The 21983-nt window shown below is 36.7% G+C and overlaps 1 protein-coding gene across 2 annotated transcripts; it reads left to right on the forward strand.

Annotated features, from left to right (window-relative positions):
* The first annotated feature begins 1248 nt into the window (after nucleotides 1-1248).
* On the forward strand, nucleotides 1249-7291 carry LOC126785272 (auxilin-related protein 2-like). 2 transcript variants are annotated; one of them, XM_050510908.1, is made up of 8 exons: nucleotides 1249-2057; nucleotides 2909-4496; nucleotides 4570-4696; nucleotides 4796-4893; nucleotides 5043-5108; nucleotides 5759-5848; nucleotides 6144-6320; nucleotides 6735-7291. In XM_050510908.1, exons 1-8 carry the CDS (start codon nucleotides 1465-1467, stop codon nucleotides 6771-6773), a joined length of 2778 nt encoding a protein of 925 aa, XP_050366865.1. In that variant the 5' UTR covers nucleotides 1249-1464; the 3' UTR covers nucleotides 6774-7291. The 2 variants fall into 2 exon arrangements, with proteins under 2 accessions (XP_050366865.1, XP_050366872.1); XM_050510915.1 differs by having other exon boundaries at nucleotides 4594-4696.
* Nucleotides 7292-21983: the final 14692 nt, after the last annotated feature.

The raw sequence follows: 21983 nt of genomic DNA on the forward strand, positions 1-21983 counted from the left end.
CAAAATAATCCTCATTTTAAAGAATATTTTTATTTGTTTTTAAGAAAAATATAAATATATAATGACAATACTACCCCTTAAATGCATGACATGTGACGCAAAATTGGATAGAAACAGTTAAATTTAACGGATGAGGTTCAAATCGGCAATTTTTACCAAGTTTAGGAGGTATATTGACTCAAATACAAGTTCGGGGTGTAAATCGGCAATTTTTACCAAGTTTAGGAAGTAAATTGACTCAAATGCAAATTCGGGGTGCAAATTGACAATTCGGGGTGCAAATCGGCATTTATGCCAAAATATTATTGATCATCTTCTACCAAATCCCAAATGTTAGCGAGTTGTTTCGGCTGCTTTTGAGATTTCTACTCGTAACAATGTAAGGGCAGGGCAAAAAATTGTTAAGATGCGGACAGAAATAAAATAGTCTAGGCTGTCTAACCATTAGGGACAGAAAATGTCCAAATCTAACTCATTTTCGCGGTGAGCTGTTGCAATTCTACTGTCTTGTATTTATATTCAATCATGAATATTCATTCCTTCTTTCTTCTTTGTTGGTCACAATTTTGTTTTTGGTGTGCATTTACGTTACAGTATTGAAAGTTTAAACACATAATTTACTTCTCTAGTTGAATTGAAAAGCAAAGGTCCCATGGTGATGATCAATGACCAACGATGAATATTCATGCTACATCCCTCAGAAACAGCCTTGTAAGTGCTAAAGAGAAAGGTTTTACGAATATACTGTACAAGTGGAATGAAATTCAAAAGCTTTGAATCAACTCTATTAATGTTGTCCTAAAGGTTCGGAGAATTCCTCGTACAACAATGTGCTTCTTCGTCACTTTCACACATCTTCATTAGGAAAATAAATTTTGTACTATATCGATGCTATCGCGAAACTTAAAAAGTTATAAAACATCTCTAATAGTAAGACTACAATTTTCTTGGTGCAATTGTTTAGAGCCATTTCTTATGATTTTGTAAACTCTGGTTGCCTATAGGCCATGGCATATCGTAAGTCACAAGTGTTCATGGTTGGTAATTGCATAATTGATCATGAGCTTTCCAAAGTCCCCCTATCATTAGCAAAGGTAAATAGTGTGTCTAATTAACTAAGTGTAAAAAAAATGATGACCTCAAAAATCATTGTCTCCATGTTTACCAAATTAAAAAAGAAAAACAAAAGACAAAACTTTCACCCAACCATGCTCAAAGAAGAAGAGAATGAAATGAAATAAAGAGAAAGATTCAAAACACCAAACACAAAAAAGAGGAGAGGAGAGGACTCATCTCTCTCTCTCTCATTTCCAGATCCCAAATCAAGTCTTCATCTTCATCTTCAACCATGATCATCACCCTCCATTAATCTTTCCACATAATTCCAAATCTGTCCCAGATCCTCCAATTTCAACAAAGACCAATTCTTTGAGAGGCAGAGACAGAGACCCCAGCACCACCGCCATGAGCGACTTCTCGGGTCTCCTCAGCTCCGATTACGGCTTCAAGCCCTCCGGCAAAGCGGCCCCAATGTCGTCTTCTTCTTCCTCCTCTTCCAAGCCTCCGCCTTTCGATCTCGGATCTACTGCCAGATCAACTCGCACCTCCGCCTCCTTCTCCGACGATCGCGACCCGATCTTCGGCCCCCCGAAAGGTCAAGACTTCGAGAACATCTTCGGCGGCTCCGCCCGATTCTCCGGCAATTCGTCACCCGCCGCCGCCGCTGAGCCTTTCAACTTGGATTCCATCTACGGCGCCGACTCCGGTTCCAGGGCGGCGGATTCCGGCCCGGTTTTTGATAAACCGGTTTACGACGACGACATTTTCGACGGCGTCGCGGGGCTGAAGAGCTCCGCCGCGAGCGATATTTTCTCGTCGGTGACGTCGCCGCCGCCGCGGGCGAGTAGCAGCGGTTTTGATGACCTTCTCGGCGGGTTTGGGAAGGCTGAGGCGGCGGCGGCGACGAACTCACAGAGGGCTGCGAGGAATGTGGCGGCGGATTTCGATGAATTGTTACCTGGATTTGGAGGCCGTAGCAGCAGCCCCCGAACTGAGAGGTATTGCTTGCTTTTTCTCTCATTGAATTTTCGGTATTGGCTTCTTATACATTGTTTTAGCAATTCTTGCTAGTCGAATCAAAATTCGATATTACATGCTTAAACTATCAGTTTTGGTTGAAATTATGGTTAGTTTTATTTAGTTAATTGAATGTAGGACTGTATAATTGGGGTAGATATTCAGTTTGGCAATGTTGTGGTGTGAAGTTCCTGAACCGGAGTCGAATGAAGACTTAAGGCACATAATGTGTTGGATATTATCTAATTTATAGTTGCAAGATTTTTTGAAGGGGAACCGATTCACTCAAGTTCTTGTCCAAAAGACGTAAGGAGAGGACTGTTATTATTTGTTTATACATGATGAACACTGATGAGTTTTCATAAAGTGTGAAGTAACCTACATGCATTAGGTTCATGGAGTCCGACATGCCTTTAGTTTTAGGGGAAAAAGTTTTGGATAGCTTCTCTCGACTGATTAGAAATTTTTTCCACCACCCCACCCATATATTGCCATCACAACAATCTCACCGAGTCTCCCTAAATAATTTTCTCCACAAGGATACATTTGTTAGACAAATTATTGGCTGATAGTTTGAACTTACACCAGCATTTGTACCCTACACACACATAGCGATGGGGAAGAAGCGCCATGCACCCTTTTATCTAGATAGCTTGGGGTAACTTTATGAGCAGCCATAATAGAATGGTCTGTTAATCCTTTTCATAAATACATGCTGTTTGATTGTTTTTTTACTTGCAGTGGTGATGTAACATTCGTTTAGTCGATGCTGCGGATGTGTTAGTCAGTTAGTGTGACTATATGTTCTTGATGTATGCATCTTCTGTATCAGGTCAAACTCAGAAGCCAACTGGCCGCCAGAGACAACTGCCAATGTGAGTAAAACAACAACTTCTAATGTGATTGAAGATCCTTTTGGAGTTTCAGGGCAGTATAGTGACCCCTTGGAGGAAATAAGTAGACTCTCTAATTCTGGAAGCTTGAAGGCTGATAACCCATCTGTTGATAACAGGCGAGTGTTTGATAACATAGATCCCTTTGATGGTCTTGGGAAGTCGGTCCCTGCATTTTCTTCAGGGAGGAGTTTCAGGGGAAATGATAGTGGCAATTTAAAGGCAGATACAACCACAAATAATGGCAGAGGTTCAACTGGTAAAGAATCAACTAAGTCTTCTGTGAGAAGTCCAGACAACCAGTCTCAGAGAAAGGCTCCTGTTGGAAATCAATGGGATTCTCATCAGACCTTGTTTGACGTGCCTTCTGTTTCAACTACTTCTCACAAATCTGCTGGTCAAACTACATCTCCACCTTCATATGTAAATGTCAAGGAAGAAAATGTACAGATGGATAGGTCTTCAAGATCTGAAGAAAACTTGGATTCATTTGATAATATATGGCTAACAGTATCAGAAATCCCTCTAATGACTCAACCTACTAGTGCTCCACCACCTTCAAGACCACCTCCTCCAAGACCTGTGCAGGTTTCAAAGTCTAGAATGAGTTCTCCTGCTTCTACAAATTCAAGAAGGAAAGCTAGTGAATCCTCTACTGATTTCTTTCAGGCTCCGAAATCAACCACTGCTGCTGCTAGGGGCCCTGGTGTTTCTTCCGTTGACAATTTTGACGATTTTGCAATGGGAAAGAGCCAAAGTGATTTTGATGGACATGTAAATGGTCTTTCAGGTGAAGAATTGGAGCGCAACTCAGTTACTGATGCCGTGAAGGACGCTATGGATAGAGCTGAGTTTAAATTCAGGCAGGCAAAAGAGAGAGGAAGTACAAAGTCTACGAGAAGTAAAGAAGCCCAGGAGAAGGAAAAAGAACGGCTGCAGAGGGAGAGTGAAGAGGAGGATATGGAACGACTGGAGAAAGAAAGAGAAACTGAGAGGGTGTTAGAAGACAAAGAAAGAGAGCAAAGGAAAATTGAGAAGGAAAGGGAAAGAGCCAGGGAGATGCAGGAGAACAGACAAGCTGTGGAAAGGGCCACCAGGGAAGCACGTGAGAGAGCGGCATCTGAAGCTCGCTTAAAGGCTGAAAGGGCTAAAGCAGAGAGAGCTGCTGTTGACAGGGCAAATGCTGAAGCTAGAGCACGTGCTGAAAGGGCTGCAGTTCAGAGAGTTCAATCTGAAGCACGGGAAAGGGCCGCAGCAGAAGCAAAAGTAAGAGCAGAAAAGGCTGCTGCAGAAGCCAGAGAAAGAGAGAGGGAAGCAAGGGACAGAGCTGCAGCAAAATCGGAAGCTGAAGTGCGAACAAGATCGGAGCGTGCTGCAGTGGAAAGGGCGGCTGCAGAGGCCCGAGAAAGGGCTAATGCTACTGCGAGAGCGAACCAGGCGAACCAACAAAGAAATGAAAATGATCTTGAGAACTTTTTCAATATGGGTCGGGCTAGCAGTGCACCACGACCTAGGGCTAACTCATCGGTAAGCACAATGTTGCAAAATATTATTATGAGCACTACGAAATCGTGTTCTTGAGAGGTGCTGTATATTTCAGGATCCTTTTGATGCCCATTTCCAGAACAGGCAAGAGCCTGAAGTGCCAAAGACATCAACATCCTCAAACATAAAGAAAGCGTCTTCAACCACAAATATAGTGGATGATCTTTCATCAATTTTCGGAGGTATTTTGGCACTTAAAATTATACTTCAGTGATTTTATAGTGAATGTTTACGTCTTCCTGTGATCTTTCATTTGCTGAACTTTCATCATCATTTTATAGCTGCTCCATCATCTAATGAGTTCCAAGAAGTTGATGGAGAAAGTGAAGAAAGGCGCAGAGCCAGGTTGGAACGCCACCAAAGGACCAAGGAGCGTACGGTATGTGTCTCTAATTTTTGGGCCCCTTTTTAAAATTAGGGAAGTCTATACTTTATGCTTACTTGGAACTGGTTATAGTTCACTGCCAGTCTGACTTGTTAATTTTTCTTATATGGTTTCTGCAAAGTTAATATTGTTTGTATTTTTAGGTGAAAGCACTTGCGGAAAAGAATGAGCGAGACCTTCAAGCTCAAAGAGAACAAGCTGAGAGACATGTTAGTAATTCTTGTTTGCCATCATTTAAGTTTTTTTATTGTTCTTCACTTTGTTGTGTGTGTGTATGTTTTTTTTAAGGTGCCAAATATCTTTTATCTTAGTCAAGTTGCAATTAAACTAGAGCTGGCCAAAGTTTGTGTTCTATCTTTCTGTTTTCCAGGTGTTTGTAAATTTTTTTATTGCTTTTGTGTCTCTTGCTAGTTATTTTGTTTTTATCAATGTATATGTCACTAGGAAAGTGAACATGTATTGTTTGAAAAATTGTTTATGTCTAAATTAAAAGCATCTAATTGTGGTAAGAGAAAGAACAGCATTCTTAACTCTATGATGATCGGTCATATAACGGAGTCAACCCGACGATTGTCCAACAGATTTGTTTGTAATATCTAATTAAGTATTTATGTGCCAATAAGTTGTTCCTGATATCAAACGTTAATGATTCTGGTGATATTATGAAGTTCGATAATGTGCCGAATGTTATACTGATAATGGGGATAATTAAATGTTTTAGTCATCCCTCTTTGTTTGTCTGTATACCGCTGTTTTCTTTTTTAACTTACATTTGTTTCTCTCATATCTGTTAAGTTATACTGAATCTTAAATGATGATTTGGATCAATCACTAATTGTCTTATGTTACACTTATTCAGAGAATTGCTGAAACACTAGATGTTGAGATTAAGCGCTGGGCTGCAGGAAAAGAGGGAAATTTGCGTGCTCTGCTTTCAACTATGCAATATGTACGTCTTCATGATAGATCTGTTGCATTCTCCAATGCTCCATGTTGTTGTTGTTCTTCATGATATAATTATTGTTGTTGTGATGGGTCATTTGCTGCCTGTGTTTGTAAGATTTTTGCCTTTTGATTTTCGCTTTGAATATTTGCTTTTGCAAGAAAATAGACATTGTCTTTTTAATTTGGACATTGTCCAAAGTAGTCCACTGGTTATACTGAAATGCTGATTGGTTTGACAATCTTGCGGAATACTAAAATATATGCTATTTATACTGACCCGGTTTCTGAACGATCATCAGGTGCTGTGGCCTGAATGTGGTTGGCAGACAGTTTCCTTGACTGATATGATTAATGCTGCCCAAGTGAAAAAAGTATATAGGAAGGCAACCTTGTGTATTCATCCGGATAAGGTACAACAGAAAGGTGCCAATCTTCAACAGAAGTATGTAGCAGAGAAGGTGTTTGACCTCCTTAAGGTACATAATATACACTGCATATCAAGATGATGGGTGGTTGTCAAGAACTGAAATATGCATGAAGACAATCCTCATGTATTAAAAAGCATTAATAATTCATTAAATTATGAGGGATAACAATCATTTCTTATAAGAAAAAGGGGGACAAAATCCATCTCTCTCTCTCTCTCTCAAAATTTTATCTGCAGATTGCTTTAGCATAATATTCTTCCTGAAAGCCTTTGTTCTTTCTATGCTGTTGTTATTGTTAGGGAATTAAATTAAAAAATTATAACCAATTGATGTAGCATTGGTGTTACTGCACGTGTCTTGGTAATTTGGCATGAAACCAATATTAGTTCTCTAGAAGTCTGATTACTTTTTGTTTCATCCCTTTTGAATTCATACTCACTGAGCTTTATGGCATGGTAATAGGAAGCTTGGAACAAGTTCAATTCAGAGGAGCTATTTTGATTTCTTCAGTGATCTTCCACTTTGAGCTACTCCATCAGGCAGTCGTATCATTTGTCAAGAAGAATACATTCTGCTTGCTTTCTGGAAGGAAGACAGTACCGGTAGCGGTGATGGTCGAACGATTGTGTTAATCTGGAATATACCGAGAGATGTTTCCATTTGCCATCTGAAGATGCCTGGCGGGTATTCTCCTCTATTTCCCTTTTTTATCCCCATGTTCATTTTCTTTTTCTTTTTTTACCTCTTGTAATAGTTTGTTTAGAGTAAATCCAGGGTTTATAGGATTTCCGAAAGGTGGCTTTTGAAAAATAGAAAAAGCTAGTTGATGTAGCATACCATATTATGGTATCACAATCAACTTTTGTTCAGTGATTCACCCAGATAATATAGCCTGGGCAGATTTTGCCCTGATTTTTCATATTTGTTTGTGATATAGCACATGCTGTTGGATATGTATACAACATTATTTGTATTGATATCAAAACATTAATATATCAGTAATGATTGAGCTCTGAAGTTTATTACTTGATCTGTTCTTTTTTTTAATAATTTTTTGTATTTGGTCTAATCCTCAAGTTTGTTACTTGTAAAATTTCAGCTAATCTTACCATGGTTTAACTTTTATTTTCCACTAGCAACAGCCCCTTTCGATGACCATACCAAACACCGATTCATTAGGCCTCTGAACATCAAAAACAGGCCCTCCCAATACTGGGGCAATCTGATAACCATCTCCTATATCTAAATCTTTTAGTGTGCTAGTGTAACGTTCTTAAATTCTGAATACTAAAATTTTAAATTTAAAAATTTTAACTTTATTTATTATAACTTCAATAAATGAAATTATGTTACAGCAGCTGAATCGTTATCAAGTTTATCAAACTACTTGGATTACAAATTGTAAACATAAACACAATTACACGAATGTCATGCTGCTTAAACCTTCCGTCTCAACTATTGCGTAGTACCTGTTGTACTACCCCTTGCACCAATAATGGTATACCAGGGTTGTAAACACAAACCTGGTCAGCTTCACAGCTGATATGAGTAAACTTAATATAAATACTCAACCTAACAACATCAACGCAACGCATGCATAAACTACCATAACCACACAACTCATGCAGAACAACACCACTCACAACAACACAACACATGCATGACAGGTTTAGGTTAAAGCGACTCTCGAATCGCACCTATAAGAAAACTGACAATAAAGAGTAGACCTCTAGCTAATCATCCCCACATCCGGCCAACGTGTGGTTCCGACACTGCCTACACCACAAAGGTCACCACAAAGGCCGAACATTTAAATCTATTTTGCCACTTGGGCCGCCACTAAGACAAAACAACATATATTACTTTTTTTTGCCAATCTGGCCGCCACAAAGGCAGAACAACATACCCAGAGTCTTTTGTCAAAAGGCCGCCATAAAGGAAAAAAAACACCACACAAGGACAAACAACAACAATCATACCGGAATGTACATTTTCTTCCCTCCCAGCTACAACACAATTATTAATAATCACAATGATGATGGAAGATACATTTTCTTCCCTTTCGGCCACACAACATGTATACAGTTCAACAATCCGTCCACAAACCGCCAATTTATCAAGAGGTACATTTTATTCCTCTCGGTCTCATCTTCCACAATCAATATAAACCAACTAAATATACACAATATATTTCACATTCATAAGAGCAATATATACTTAATGATAAATATATGCATATCCTAATACCATTTAGATATACGTATATAACTCACCAAATATATATACATTTATATACCAATCACACAACATTAACAAAACACAAACATAAGTAAATGTATCTAGTTACCATTAAGGATAACTAGCTTACACATGAGGTTTATTCACCTTTTTGCTCCTGCAAAACCTATAATATCACCACAACAATACCAAGCTTCCAACTCAAAAGCCTAAGTGAAACATTTATAAATTAGTAAATAACCAAAACAATAACACACAATTTGAACCTAACACTCCTCTCTTAACCCCAAAACCCAAAGATTACCAAAGCGGCAACCTCCCTCATTGACCTACCAAGGTCACCAGAGAACCAAGACCCTAACATACTCAAGAATTAACCTAACACGTTCAAATGACATAGTGAAATGCTCGCATTAATGAGTACATCGCAACAGAGTAAACAATTACTCCTAAACCAATCAGATGGGCCACCACAAGTTGCCGGCAATGGCGGCACTGCCACTGTTCCAGTGACCACCACTACTACAAATATGGCTTTTAATGACACTAATTTTATGACATTTGTTGTAAAACGTCATAAAACGTACATTTCAATGACTTTTTTTTATGAAACGTCATTAATGTTAATCTGGGTTTAGTTTTATGACAGTTTGGGAAACGTCATTGTTGTTCTCACTCCTTCTATGACGCTTTCCCAATATCATGAATGTTATGACGGTTTCTGATCGTCATTATAAATATTTTTATGACTATTTTTAAACGTCATGATAAAAATATATTATAACTTTTTGTTAGCCGTCATTAAAAACTTTCCATGACATTTTCAATTCGTCACAAATATTGCAGTGGGCTATGACATTACCTTTCATGATATACTTGTTTTGGCCCAAATTAAAACACACCTCTTCTCTCTCTCTCTCTCTCTCTCTCTCTCTCTCTCTCTCTCTCTCTCTCTCTCTCTCTCTCTCTCTCTCTCTCTCTCTCTCTCTCTTTTCTTCTCCTTTCTCTCATTTTCTCTTCTTTCCTTCGACAAAGAAGCAGAGAGACTGAGCTTTGCAGCCCGGCCACCTCCAACCCACACTGTCATCGTCACTGCGACTCTGACCGGCGCGTTGTCACCAAACTCTTCCTATCTCTTACCTTCGTCAAATCCAGTTCATAGAACTCGCATGAAATCATCCTTGAAGCAGATCGAAGGAGAAGAATTCAGTTCCTTCTCTGCAACTCCGATCGATTAATAGATCTCCAGCCGTCGATTAATTTACAACGGTGAGTTATAGCATTCTATCTTCATTTCCAATCATTCTATGCTTCCAATTTTCTAATTTGGGGGTTTCCCCAATTTTCTGCAAATCTCTCCCTGGACACCATGTTTTCCGTTTTGGCCTTAACAGTGTCAAGACCAACCTCATTGGGGCTCACCTAGTCGAATCTGCTCACCAATCAAACTGATTTCTCTATCTATTTTCGCTTTTATGTTTTAAAATTGATGTATTTTTTTCTTCTAGGGTTTAATTTTCTGGGTTTCAGACGAAGAAGATGGAAGATGAGATTGAGAAGAGAATCTCGGCCAACACTTATGGAAGTGCTTTCCCGATGAGGATGGATTTTGAGAGGCAAATTCTTTCCTGGTATAAAATCTCTTATGTTTATGGATTGATGTGGGCTTTCATTTGTTTTTGTTTATTCAATTAGGGTTTGGTTAGGTAGTAAACTTAATAGTGTCTCTCTTCCTTTCCATTAAGAGCAGGAACTAGTGATTTTTCTTGATTATTTGACTTTGATTGTGATCGTAATTGTGTTTATTAATTGAGTCCGGTGCTTTGATGCGATTGTGTTGTTTTGTATGTTGGCATGTGGCTCTGTTTATGTATGTCTTAGTTGGTTATTTTGGCGCTGCTTGCGGTTTTTATTGATCTGCTTTTTCTAGTTTGGTTGGCTCCACAATTAGGAACATGAATTCAATTTAACATCAATGCATGATAAGACTTATGACTTCAAGTAAAATAGGTGTTGAGCTAGGCGTGTTTTCGCTCAAGAAAAAAAGAGAGAAGCTAGCCTTGTTGGAAATGCCCAACTCTGGTTGCTAATCTGATTTACGTGGATACAATCCTTGCTTCCTTGCAACAAACTTTTGATACTCTTTAAATGAACTATTCTTTGTCTTTGCTGCACTAAAGTATTTACAAGTTATAAAGTACTTACAAGTTATTCTCATTTGATTTTTATTAAAAGAGTGGTGCCATACATTCATCTTTGCTTTTTATCTCTACATCAAGATCTTTGTTGATTATGGATTTGCTATCTTTCAGTTGTGGATGCTTCATTGCTGTGAAGTAAGTTTCTCAACTTGAACATGCAACAATGGCTTTCCTTTTCTTTTTATGTCATGAAAATGTATGTCTCTATCTCCCTGTTATTTTGCCTTAATTGTTGTACCTAGCTGAGATATTCTTCTTCTTATTGTTTGTTTTTGTTTTTCTTCCAGGTGATTGCTCTTCTGAGTCAGTTTGAACATGAGAACATGGTTCAATACTATGGCACACAAAAGGTACCATTATCTTTGAAAATTGTGTAGTCCCACCAATGAGCCATAATTATGAATTGTTTTTTTTTTAATTCTGTTGAGCTTTAGCATGTTCTTCAGTTTGCTATGTATTTGTTTTGTTTCCTCTGTAGCCGAAGTCATAGTGGTGATCCATTGTATCTATCAATTTGACCTTTCGTTTGTCCCAAAACGTAGTATCAAGGTTGGTCTATATGATTGTTTGTCTTTCATGGTTGATTTGGAATGCTAGTTGATCTTATGCTTTTGTGTTCTCTAACTTGGACAGGTATGCAGCTGCACCACATGAACTTAGAACTGATTGAGTGAAGTTTACTAAAGATTACTTCATGTATAGGATACCCTTAAGATGTTTTCAACTTTTGTTTTCTTTAGGATAGTTGTATGATGTAGTGGATTTATATGATGATTCTTGATGGAGTGGAATTATATGATGAAATTTGAATGGAAGTATTAATATTATGTCTCCCTTGTATAAACATAAATATATTTGATTTCTGAATTTAATCAGAAAATCAATTTTTTTTATAATATGTAAAAGATTTAATGACAGTAGAAAAAAATCATCAAAGCAATTTCTTTGGCAGTTTAAAAATGTCATGGAACTGTTTTCTATGACTATGGGAAAACGTCATGGTAAACTCATTTCATGGCGTTTTATAACTGTCATTAAAAGGTTTTTATGACGTTTTCCTGCAGTCATCGAAGGATACCCCTACGATGGCACCCGTATAGATGTCGTTTGGGATGACGTTTGAAAAATGTCATGAAAGCCTTTTCATGATGTTTTCCAAACATCATTGAAAAATTTTATGTAGTAGTGCACCAATGATCACCAAAATTCACCATCACAATCTAAATGATATTTCTAACAACTTTCTAGTTCACAACAAAGTCCAAATCCAAGTCTAAATAGTCAAATTTACGAAGAACATAAATCAGCATTATTCACAAACCCTAGAAATTGAAATTTTCGATTCTCTTTGTGTGTTTCGAAATAGATAAAATTGTTTTAGAAGGTTGATATACATCATACAAACTTCAAACCACAAGAAGAATCACCTTGATTGGTTGCCGGAGGAGGGAGTTCTCCTCACTTTTTAAAACGGGACAACAACATTGATTCTTTATTTCTAGGCTTCAAACAGCTCAAATATCTCCCAACCATTAACTCAGATCGGTAGAGGACGAAGAGACGGTTCCTGGTCTCATTCAATTTAATCGCCGGACGACGAAGATATGACCGGAGAAAGATCCGGCAACCAAGAGGGAAAAAATCGTGTAAACAGTAGCCGAAGATATAAAACTTCTGATTTTTCTGATTTTCTCCCTTTAAATCCCATATTTATACTATTTTCTAAAGTTACCCCTCTTACTTTTTTATTCGTAACGTTTTCATACGAACTCCGATTCAGGCGTGCCGCATGTCTCCAAACTCGTATCAACGAGTTCTACAACTTTCATGAAGAAAGTTTTAGGGAAATATTGACGAGTCAAAAGTCAACTCTTGGGCCTTGACCACTTGATCGTTTTCCAAACTTTTGGCTCTCAAAAAAATTACTCTACTTCGAACAATGACTAATTAAAAACATAGAATAAGAATCTACAATGTTCGCCATTTAAATAATTTCTGAGAAATTACATGATCTTAGAAATGAAAATTTGGGTTATTACAGCTGCATAAACTGCCATTTGATCAAATGCCTAACGACTGACATGATATAATGTTTGTGTATTCTTCGTTAGGAATATAAAATTTATGTACAAAAGGCTGTACGTTGTTCTCTGATTTGTAAACGCTACAAACAGGATACATTGTTTTTAAGATATAAACACCAATGCATACTAACTAGTATAAAGAACAAGACTATATGGAGAAGCAACTTCAAACCATCATATTTAGGTCTGAAAGGGTCATCCATCGAATTCCAAGATCCAAATTATCATGATGTTGTAAACCATGCCATCATCATCGATATTCAACCCTGAACCTAAATCCCATTAATATCATTAGGAAAGTACACCTAAAACATCAATTTCTGGTAAGGGTGCGACTATTGCCATCCTACGAACCACTTGCCGTACTCGTTGTTGATTTATCAAAAGACTAAAATAACATGATCTAAAATTACATTATAGGACAATATGTTGTTATAAATTATATTATATATATGTTTTATTTCACATAGACAAAAACAAGAAAAAGAATGCATAATCATTTTCCTGTGGATATATGAATTCTTATTGTTTATTGCGATTACATTTGAAGCATATACATGAACATCAAATTAACTTTCAAGTTTTGTTATGTACCGTGGCTGAGGAAGAACTAAGAAGTTAACCTAAACATGAAGTATTTCATCTAATGCTTTTCACTAATTCTTCTCATATTCTTAGTTTGATCTCAAGGGTCTGAGAAAGACCCTCCTTTTACCTTTAAACTTCTTCATAATCAAGTAAACTTGTAAATATTTGTTTAGAACTATCCATGTCACTCACGACCTATATATGTTATAATTAAGAGTTTTTTTCACCAACAGTCCCTCAATTCTGGTGTACCTACCAATGTGATACCTCAACTCTTAATCGTACCAATGTGATACCCAGACTCTAGTATTGCTATCATTGAAGTACTTCCGTCAGTTTTTTTCAACTTCTCCGTCATCTTGGTGACGTGGCAAGTACGTGAGGCCCACAAAGAGGGTTAAAAGACAAAATTAACCCCATCTGAGAGGAGCAATGTTTTTCTCGTCCTTTACCTTGAGAAAGACACCCAACAATTCCAATTTTGGCGCCAATTTTCCCTCCATACTCCTTAATTTGTATCTCTTATCTAAACTAAAGAACTACCGCCAACCAGTCGACCACAATCTGATAAAACCTAGATCAATCTCATTTTCTATTTTTACCCTAGCACTTGTTAAACTAACAGAATAAATATAGAAATTTATATGGAACATCTCATTTCCACAATCTCATAAGAATATAGAAACACATAACTTAACGAAATTCAAATACATGTTTAAGTACTATTAGGTGCCACCTTTTATGTTGATCTGCCATGATTTTTGCTTGTAAGAATTAATGGTAGATCATGGCAGATCAACATAAAAGGCGGTAACTAATGGTACTTAAACATGTATTTGAATTTCGTTAAGTTACGTGTTTCTATATTCTTATGAGATTGTGGAAATGAGATGTTCCATATAAATTTCTATATTTATTCTGTTAGTTTAACAAGTGCTAGGGTAAAAATAGAAAATAAGATTGATCTAGGTTTTATCAGATTGTGGTGGACTGGTTGGCGGTAGTTCTTTAGTTTAGATAAGAGACACAAATTAAGGAGTATGGAGGGAAAATTGGCGCCAAAATTGAAATTGTTGGGTGTCTTTCTCAAGGTAAAGGGCGGGAAAAACATTGCTCCTCTCAGATGGGGTTAATTTTGTCTTTTAACCCTCTTTGTGGGCCTCACGTACTTGCCACGTCACCAAGATGACGGAGAAGTTGAAAAAAACTGACGGAAGTACTTCAATGATAGCAATACTAGAGTCTGGGTATCACATTTGTACGATTAAGAGTTGAGGTATCACATTGGTAGGTACACCAGAGTTGAGGGACTGTTGGTGAAAAAAACTCTATAATTAAACTTATTTCACATGTCCTGCTCTTCATTTGTTCCCTAAGATATTCCAAAACCATTTTACAAAAGTGGTCCAATCATATGAGATAAACTCATGTATATGGAAAACATTTGGGTGAAGACCGAAGAGGAATGGGTTCTGAAAGAGAAAGATCAGGAGGAAAAATAGTTGAGTTTCGAAACAAAAGAATAAGATTGATGAGTGATGTCTAGAGAAAGAAACTGGGTATTTAAACGGGTGAACAAAGAAGTACTAGGAAAAGGCTAATTTGGGTATTGTAAATGGATGAATAAAGTAAATTTATAATCAAAAAATTATATGCAGGTTGTAAAGAGAATATAAGGTGAACAAAGTGGATTATAGGGTGGCAATAGCCACACCCTTCTGATAATTGCAGGTGAGACAATTCAATAAGATCTTCCATTGCATCTAATGCAAACTGATCATTTTGCTTGGGATTCCGATCAACTGGTAACCTAAAACATCCATTCCTGGTAATTGTAGGTGAAACAATTCAATAGGATCTTCCATTGCATCTAATGCAAACTGATATTTTTGCTTGGGATTCCAATCGGCTGGTAGTCATTTCACCATACTTTGGTACAAAAGGCATTGCTGGTTTGGGTTGTTCTAATATCTTACCAACATGACCATACCATTTACTGAAACAAATCGTTTTCTGCTTAGGCCGCTCCTCTTTTCATTTCTTTACTAAATCCATGTTGTATAAATCATGATCCTTGATTATAAAAAAGCTATGCAACTAGACCTGGAGCCATGCCATGGATGGGATTAAATAAGCTCTCGATTATGACTTAGAAGCTGAATAATGATATGAAGAGGTGAGAATCCCACCTTATTCAAACAACATATATGGAGATAATAAAATAACATACATATATGAATATGATGGTTTTAACTTGGATAATAGACTTTGGTGATATGAATTTTCTGGGCACAGATGGTTTAAACCATGCCACATGCACCTACCTAGCTAGATCACTTAATAAAGTTGTTTACAATGTACATCATACACTCATACTAAACAAGAGACTGTATCAATACATATAGACCAATTGGTGGGAAACTAGCTAGCTCGAATTTTGGTCAAATTACATAAATTATTTTCAAATAGGGATATGAGGAAACAGATTGTGAAAAAGAAGAAACGCCCTCTTTATGTATAGTAAAATAGTGCCTTATATAGTTTGCAATGATACTGATTAATAGACTGACAAAAAAAAGATACTGATGTGTTACGAGTAACATTGTTGCAAATCCTGGCACTCAGGCAATTCTAGACATAATATATATGATATATTCAACAACATAACTATTCATAACAACAAGAAGATCGAAAAGGTGTAAAACAATGTTAATTCCTCCCACTATATATGCAGCTGTACGAAATCCATTAACTGCAATGGTTGAAGTGACTATACTCAAATATTGGTGCAATCTTTAAAAAGGGTTTGATTTATTGAGGTTATTTTATTAGGTTGTGAAGCTAAGCTTTTGGCCTCAGCAGGAGCCATTTGAAAGCAATCTTACGCATGCAAACATTTTAGAGGATATCATGCAACTAGTTTAGAACGTAATTTACTATTTTATCATTCTCATCTAAAAGTTTAGGGATGGATAATTGTAATTCTCTTGTATTTTTTTGTTTACTTTTTGTACTTCAAAGACAAAACGTAGAAAGAAAGTGTTGGAAAAATGGTTAAATAAACCATTTAAAAACTAAATTTTAATTGATTAATTAAATTAAGTTAAACTTATAATTAATCAAAGATGAACATAGATTTAAGTTCTCCATAATGAGGGCTACAAGATCATATGTTTGTTTGTGTAATTTGGTTTGTGGGTGAATAAGAAATTGTCACTCAAAGATGGCTATTTAGAATGAGGGAAAAATGTTTGTCCCACATTGGAAAAGAGAAGTGTTGAAAAAACTTTATATAGAATCCATTGTGTATGGATTGTAAAGTGTGTAAGCCCCTTTATACCATGTCGCACACACGCAGGGGGGGTGCAAATCTCAGGTTATAAGGGAAACTCGTGTATGTCCGTGCGACCTGCGGACACGAATGCAACACCCAACTGAGGGTCGGAACACAGATTTTTTTTGCATTTCCGAAAATTCGTTTTGGACGTTTCAAATTCTCTTGACTGTTCAAATTCTTCTTTTGTAACAACTGTGTTATTGTGTGTTATAGAGAATTATAACAAATTGAAATCAGTGCTTGTAACATATGTAACTCATATATGTTATGATCTTTTGATTTCTATAACAGCCATCTTATTCATTACTGATTGCAAATCCTCACTGTATAAATAGCCACCATCATTTCTTTGTAAAATCATCCATCGAAAACACAATCTGCTCTCCCACTCTCAAAGTTCTTAGCTGTTCTCTGGTGATAGAAAGAGGTACATTTCGAGTTCGTTGAGGGTTCTAGTTAGTAGTACAACTTTCTAGAATTGTTTAGTTGTTGTATCCTGGGAGACAAGCGTCAAACATCCTTGCACCGGTAAAGGAGGCGTAAACGTCTTAAGGACAGTGTGGTATCACACACGTCTCGACTAGTTCTTCCATCACCAATCGTTCGGTATTTGGGTTGAATTTCTTTTCGTGTTCTTCGTTATTAGAGTTGCATGTTTAACTTCTGCTTTTATAATTATTTATAATTCAGTTTATTAAATTATATATGCAATATATCACTGTTTTTTTTAACAATCGTAAAACATTTATTTTGATAGTACTTTTATAATTTGTATTCGATATTTTTCTACAAATTTTCAAGAAAACTTACATCTTGTGTGTGTGTTTCAGTTTCTGAAAATGAGTAACGGAGAAAATTCTGGAAATGGCAAGGGACCTTTGGTGCCAACTGTGTCTGCTGCTCCCGCTGTACCTGTCTCAGTATCCCATGGGAAAAAGCCTGAGAAGTTCAACGCTTTGCATTTCAAGAGGTGGCAACAAAAGATGATGTTTTATCTAACCACTCTGAATCTGGCAAGATTTCTAACGGAGAATGCTCCTGAGTTGAAGGAAGATGACCAAGGCGATCAAGCAAAGATTGCTGATGTGAATGCATGAAATAATTCTGACTACTTATGTAGGAATTATATCATGAATGGTCTAGCCGACTCATTGTACAATGTGTACATTAGTATGGAAACGGCAAAGGAGCTATGGGAATCCTTGGAGAAAAAAATATAAGACCGAGGATGCCGGCGCTAAGAAGTTTATCGTGTGCCGCTATCTTGATTATAAAATGGTAGATTCCAAGACCGTGATGAGTCAATTCTCTGAGATTCAGCTAATCCTGCATGAGATTCACGCTGAAGGAATGCAACTAGGTGAAAGTTTTCAAGTGACATTTGCTATTGAAAAGTCACCACCTGCTTGGAAGGACTTCAAGAATTATTTGAAGCACAAGCGAAAGGAAATGACCATGGTGGATCTAGAGGTTAGGCTTCGCATTGAGGAAGACAACCGAAGATCCGAAAAGAAAGCATGGATCAATGGCGTCTCTGCCAAGGCAAACATGATGGAACAACGACATTTCGTCACCTAAGATCCTATTTTCGTCGTCTTAAGCCATTAGGCGACGAAATTTTCGTCATCTACGTTCTGTCAACTAAGTGATGTGACCCAAGTACATAGACGGAAAAATTTACATTTTTTGTCACCTCAGTACGACTTAGGCAACGAAAATGTGTTCGTCATTTAAAAACTTACAAAACCAAAATGACCCACTTAGACGACAAAATATTTCGCCACTTAAGTGTTGATAAAACAAAAATAAAATAATTAATTAATTTTTTTGTAATACTATAATGCTTTAAGAATTAACAAATTTTATTATTATTAATCAAAATTATTAATCTTCAACCGGGTCATCAAAACTCATTACATCCGTTTTATTCTTTTTTATTCAGTACAAAATTCTCTTTATTTTTTTTGTCAATCACAAACCACCGTGGCTCTTCCCCACCATCGTATACCATGGCCAAATACCTTTAATTGCATATGTCTACATCTCTTTTTATCGAACTGCAAATAACACCACCATTACCAAAATCATGGATATGAGAATACCACCATTACTAACACCATAGCACAAAACCTGCAATATGAAGATAGATGATACCAAACCAAATTGGAAGCCCCTCGCAGCCCAAATCCAGACCAAACCAAATCGAAAGCACTCAGCAACGCAAATCTTGGAGCTCCTCAATTAGATGCATTTCCTTACCTGGGTATTGAGCTTCTCCGGCAAATACAACAAAAGCGATGAGGAATGGTGGCGGAAGGGAGAAAGATTGGTAGGGTTTTTGGGATCTGAAGAGAGAAAGATCAAGTTAGAAAGAAGGATGAATGAAGAAAAGACATCTGAAAGGGGGAAAGGAAGAGGAAGGTGAAATGTTGAAGAGATATAATTTCAATCGGTATAGATAAAGGAAGGAGAGAAGAATTAGCAGGGTGATTTGGTATATGGGATGATAATAAATTATTAGATCTGATCGAATCTAACGGTGCATGGTTTTGATCCGCGCCATGTTTTTTTATTGGATGTGTGTGATTTCATTTTTTATTCTATTTTAATGAAATGAATTAATATTCATGATATATATGGACAGGGGAACATACGTACGTACCACTTTAATGGAATTCAAAATGTCCATATTTAAAGGATTTTAGTCTTCTATATTTTCCTTAAACATCAATGAAATACATATGTAAAGTTTTTTGTTAAATTGCTAGATCAAAGGAGTAAAGAAAAACATTAGTCATAATGATTTATGTAACAAAATTAACTTTCTGATCGATATTCAATTTAAAATATATCCTACTAATATGAATATGTTCAAAGTTTCTTTATTTATTGATCGGTAGATATTTAGCATCTATATTAATATGCATATATGCTAAATTAAAGTAATTAACTAAAATTTTATATTCTACGTACGGCTTTTATTGGAATGAAATGAAATTAAAGCTCTGGTTTTAAAGGTTCCCATGACGTTTGGGAAGAAATCAATAATCATCATTGTATGAGAGCCATTGATGGAACAAAACAAAATTGAAAAAGCTAAAGATATCGACTAATAAGGAGATTTAGATTCCAAAGTTTGATATAATTATTCATATTCTTAATATGTTATCAATACGTATACACACATTAAAGGCTCTCATAAATAAAACTAAATAGGCTAATATTTCCAAATTAATTAAAACTAATTAACTACGAATCATCCCGCCCGCCTTTATCAAAAAATTAACTATGAATCATAATTAAAAAAAGAACTAAAATTCCTCAATCATAATATATACTCTTAATTAGCTCAAATTAAAAGAAATATATATATATATATATATATTTACACTACCAATACTGTATATGTAATTAGTCTTAGTTTTTTTTTTTCAATTTTGTTTTTTAATTATTTATATATTTAATTTTATCCGTCAAAAATATATATATATATTTCGTCACCTAAGCTAAAACATAGGCAACAAGATAGAAAGGCGTCACTTAACTTCTGTATTAAGACGACAAAAATATTATTCGTTGCCTTAGTCACCATCTTAGACGACAAAAATTAATGTTGTCATCTTAGTTTCACCTAGGTGACGAGCTGGTCCATTTAGTTGACGACATGAATTTCGTCGTCTTATCTCTTCTTGGGTGACGATCGTTTTTAGCTGTTGTCGTCTAAGTTTGTTTTTCTGGTAGTGATGGTCATGGTTCCAAAAACAAGAAAGACAAGTATTAAGGGTCCAAACTGGGGGCCGAAATGAGGCATCTCCAAAAAGCCAAGGTTTGAAGGTAAGTGCTACAACTGTGACAAGACTCGTCACAAGTCTGTTGACTGCAACAAACCGAAGAGGAACAAAAAGAAGGAGGCAAACTTGATTGAAACTGTCACTCAGGATGTTGCAGACATGAACCTCTGTTGCATGATATCTGAGATGAACATGGTGGATTCAAACCCCAAGGAATGGTGGATGGACACTGGAGCTACCAAGCATGTATGTGCTGACAAGAAGATGTTCTCCACCTTCGAACCATCTGAGGAAGGGGAGATTTTGTATATGGGGAACTCTGCTACCTCCGCCATCAAGGGGAAAGGAAAGGTGATTATGAAGATGACCTCTGGAAAGGAGTTGACTCTGAACAATGTCCTTTATGTTCCGGAGATCCGCAAGAACCTGATTTCTGGTGCACTGTTGAACTCTCATGGGTTCCGCATAGTGATAGAGTCTGATAAGCTTGTTTTATCCAAGAATGGAATGTTTGTGGGTAAGGGCTATGTATCGGGTGGGATGATCAAAATGAATGTAATGACTATGATCAAGAAAATGAATGAAGCTTCTACTTCCACCTACATGATTGAGTCTTTCAATTTATGGCATGGTAGACTAGGACATGTTAATTATAATACTTTGCGAAAGTTAATTAACATGGAACACTTACCAAAATTCTAAATTGATTCAAAACATAAGTGTGAAACTTGTGTAGAGGCAAAACTGACTAGATCATCTTTCCAAAGTGTTGAAAGAAACAGTGAACCCCTTGATCTGATTCATACAGATGTGTGTGATTTAAAATCAACGTGAGGCTATAGAGAAGTTCATTCTCTATAAAAATGAGGTTGAGAACCAACTCAACAAGAAAATTAACGCACTAAGAAGTGACCGAGAAGGTGAGTATGAATCGCCATTTGCTGAGATTTGTGCTCAGAATGGGATTATACATCAAAGGACTGCTCCATACTCACCACAATCCAATGGTGTAGCAAAACGCAAAAATCATACTCTAAAGGATATGATGAATGCTATGCTACTTAGTTCTGGGATGCCACCCAACATGTGGGGAGACACGATTCTCACGGAAAATTACTTTTTAAATAAGGTGCCCAAAAAGAAAGAAAAGAAAACTCCATATGAATTATGGAAAGGGAGAAAATCATCCTACAAATACTTAAAAGTATGGGGATGTTTGGCAAAAGTGAAAATTCCTAAACCTAAAAAGGTGAAGAATGGGCCTAAAACGGTTGATTGCATCTTTATTGGATATGCACATAACAGTTTGGCTTATCAATTCCTAGTCCATGATTCGAATATTCCTGAAATCGGAAGGCAATGATATCCATAACCGGAGAATACGTCTCCTCATAGTCAACACAAGGACGTTGGGAGAATGCTTGAGCAACGAGTCGCGCTTTATACCGCAGGACTTCGCCTTTCTCATTCAG

This window comes from Argentina anserina, chromosome 1 (assembly GCF_933775445.1).
Source record: "Argentina anserina chromosome 1, drPotAnse1.1, whole genome shotgun sequence".
In the NCBI taxonomy this organism is placed as follows: domain Eukaryota; kingdom Viridiplantae; phylum Streptophyta; class Magnoliopsida; order Rosales; family Rosaceae; genus Argentina; species Argentina anserina.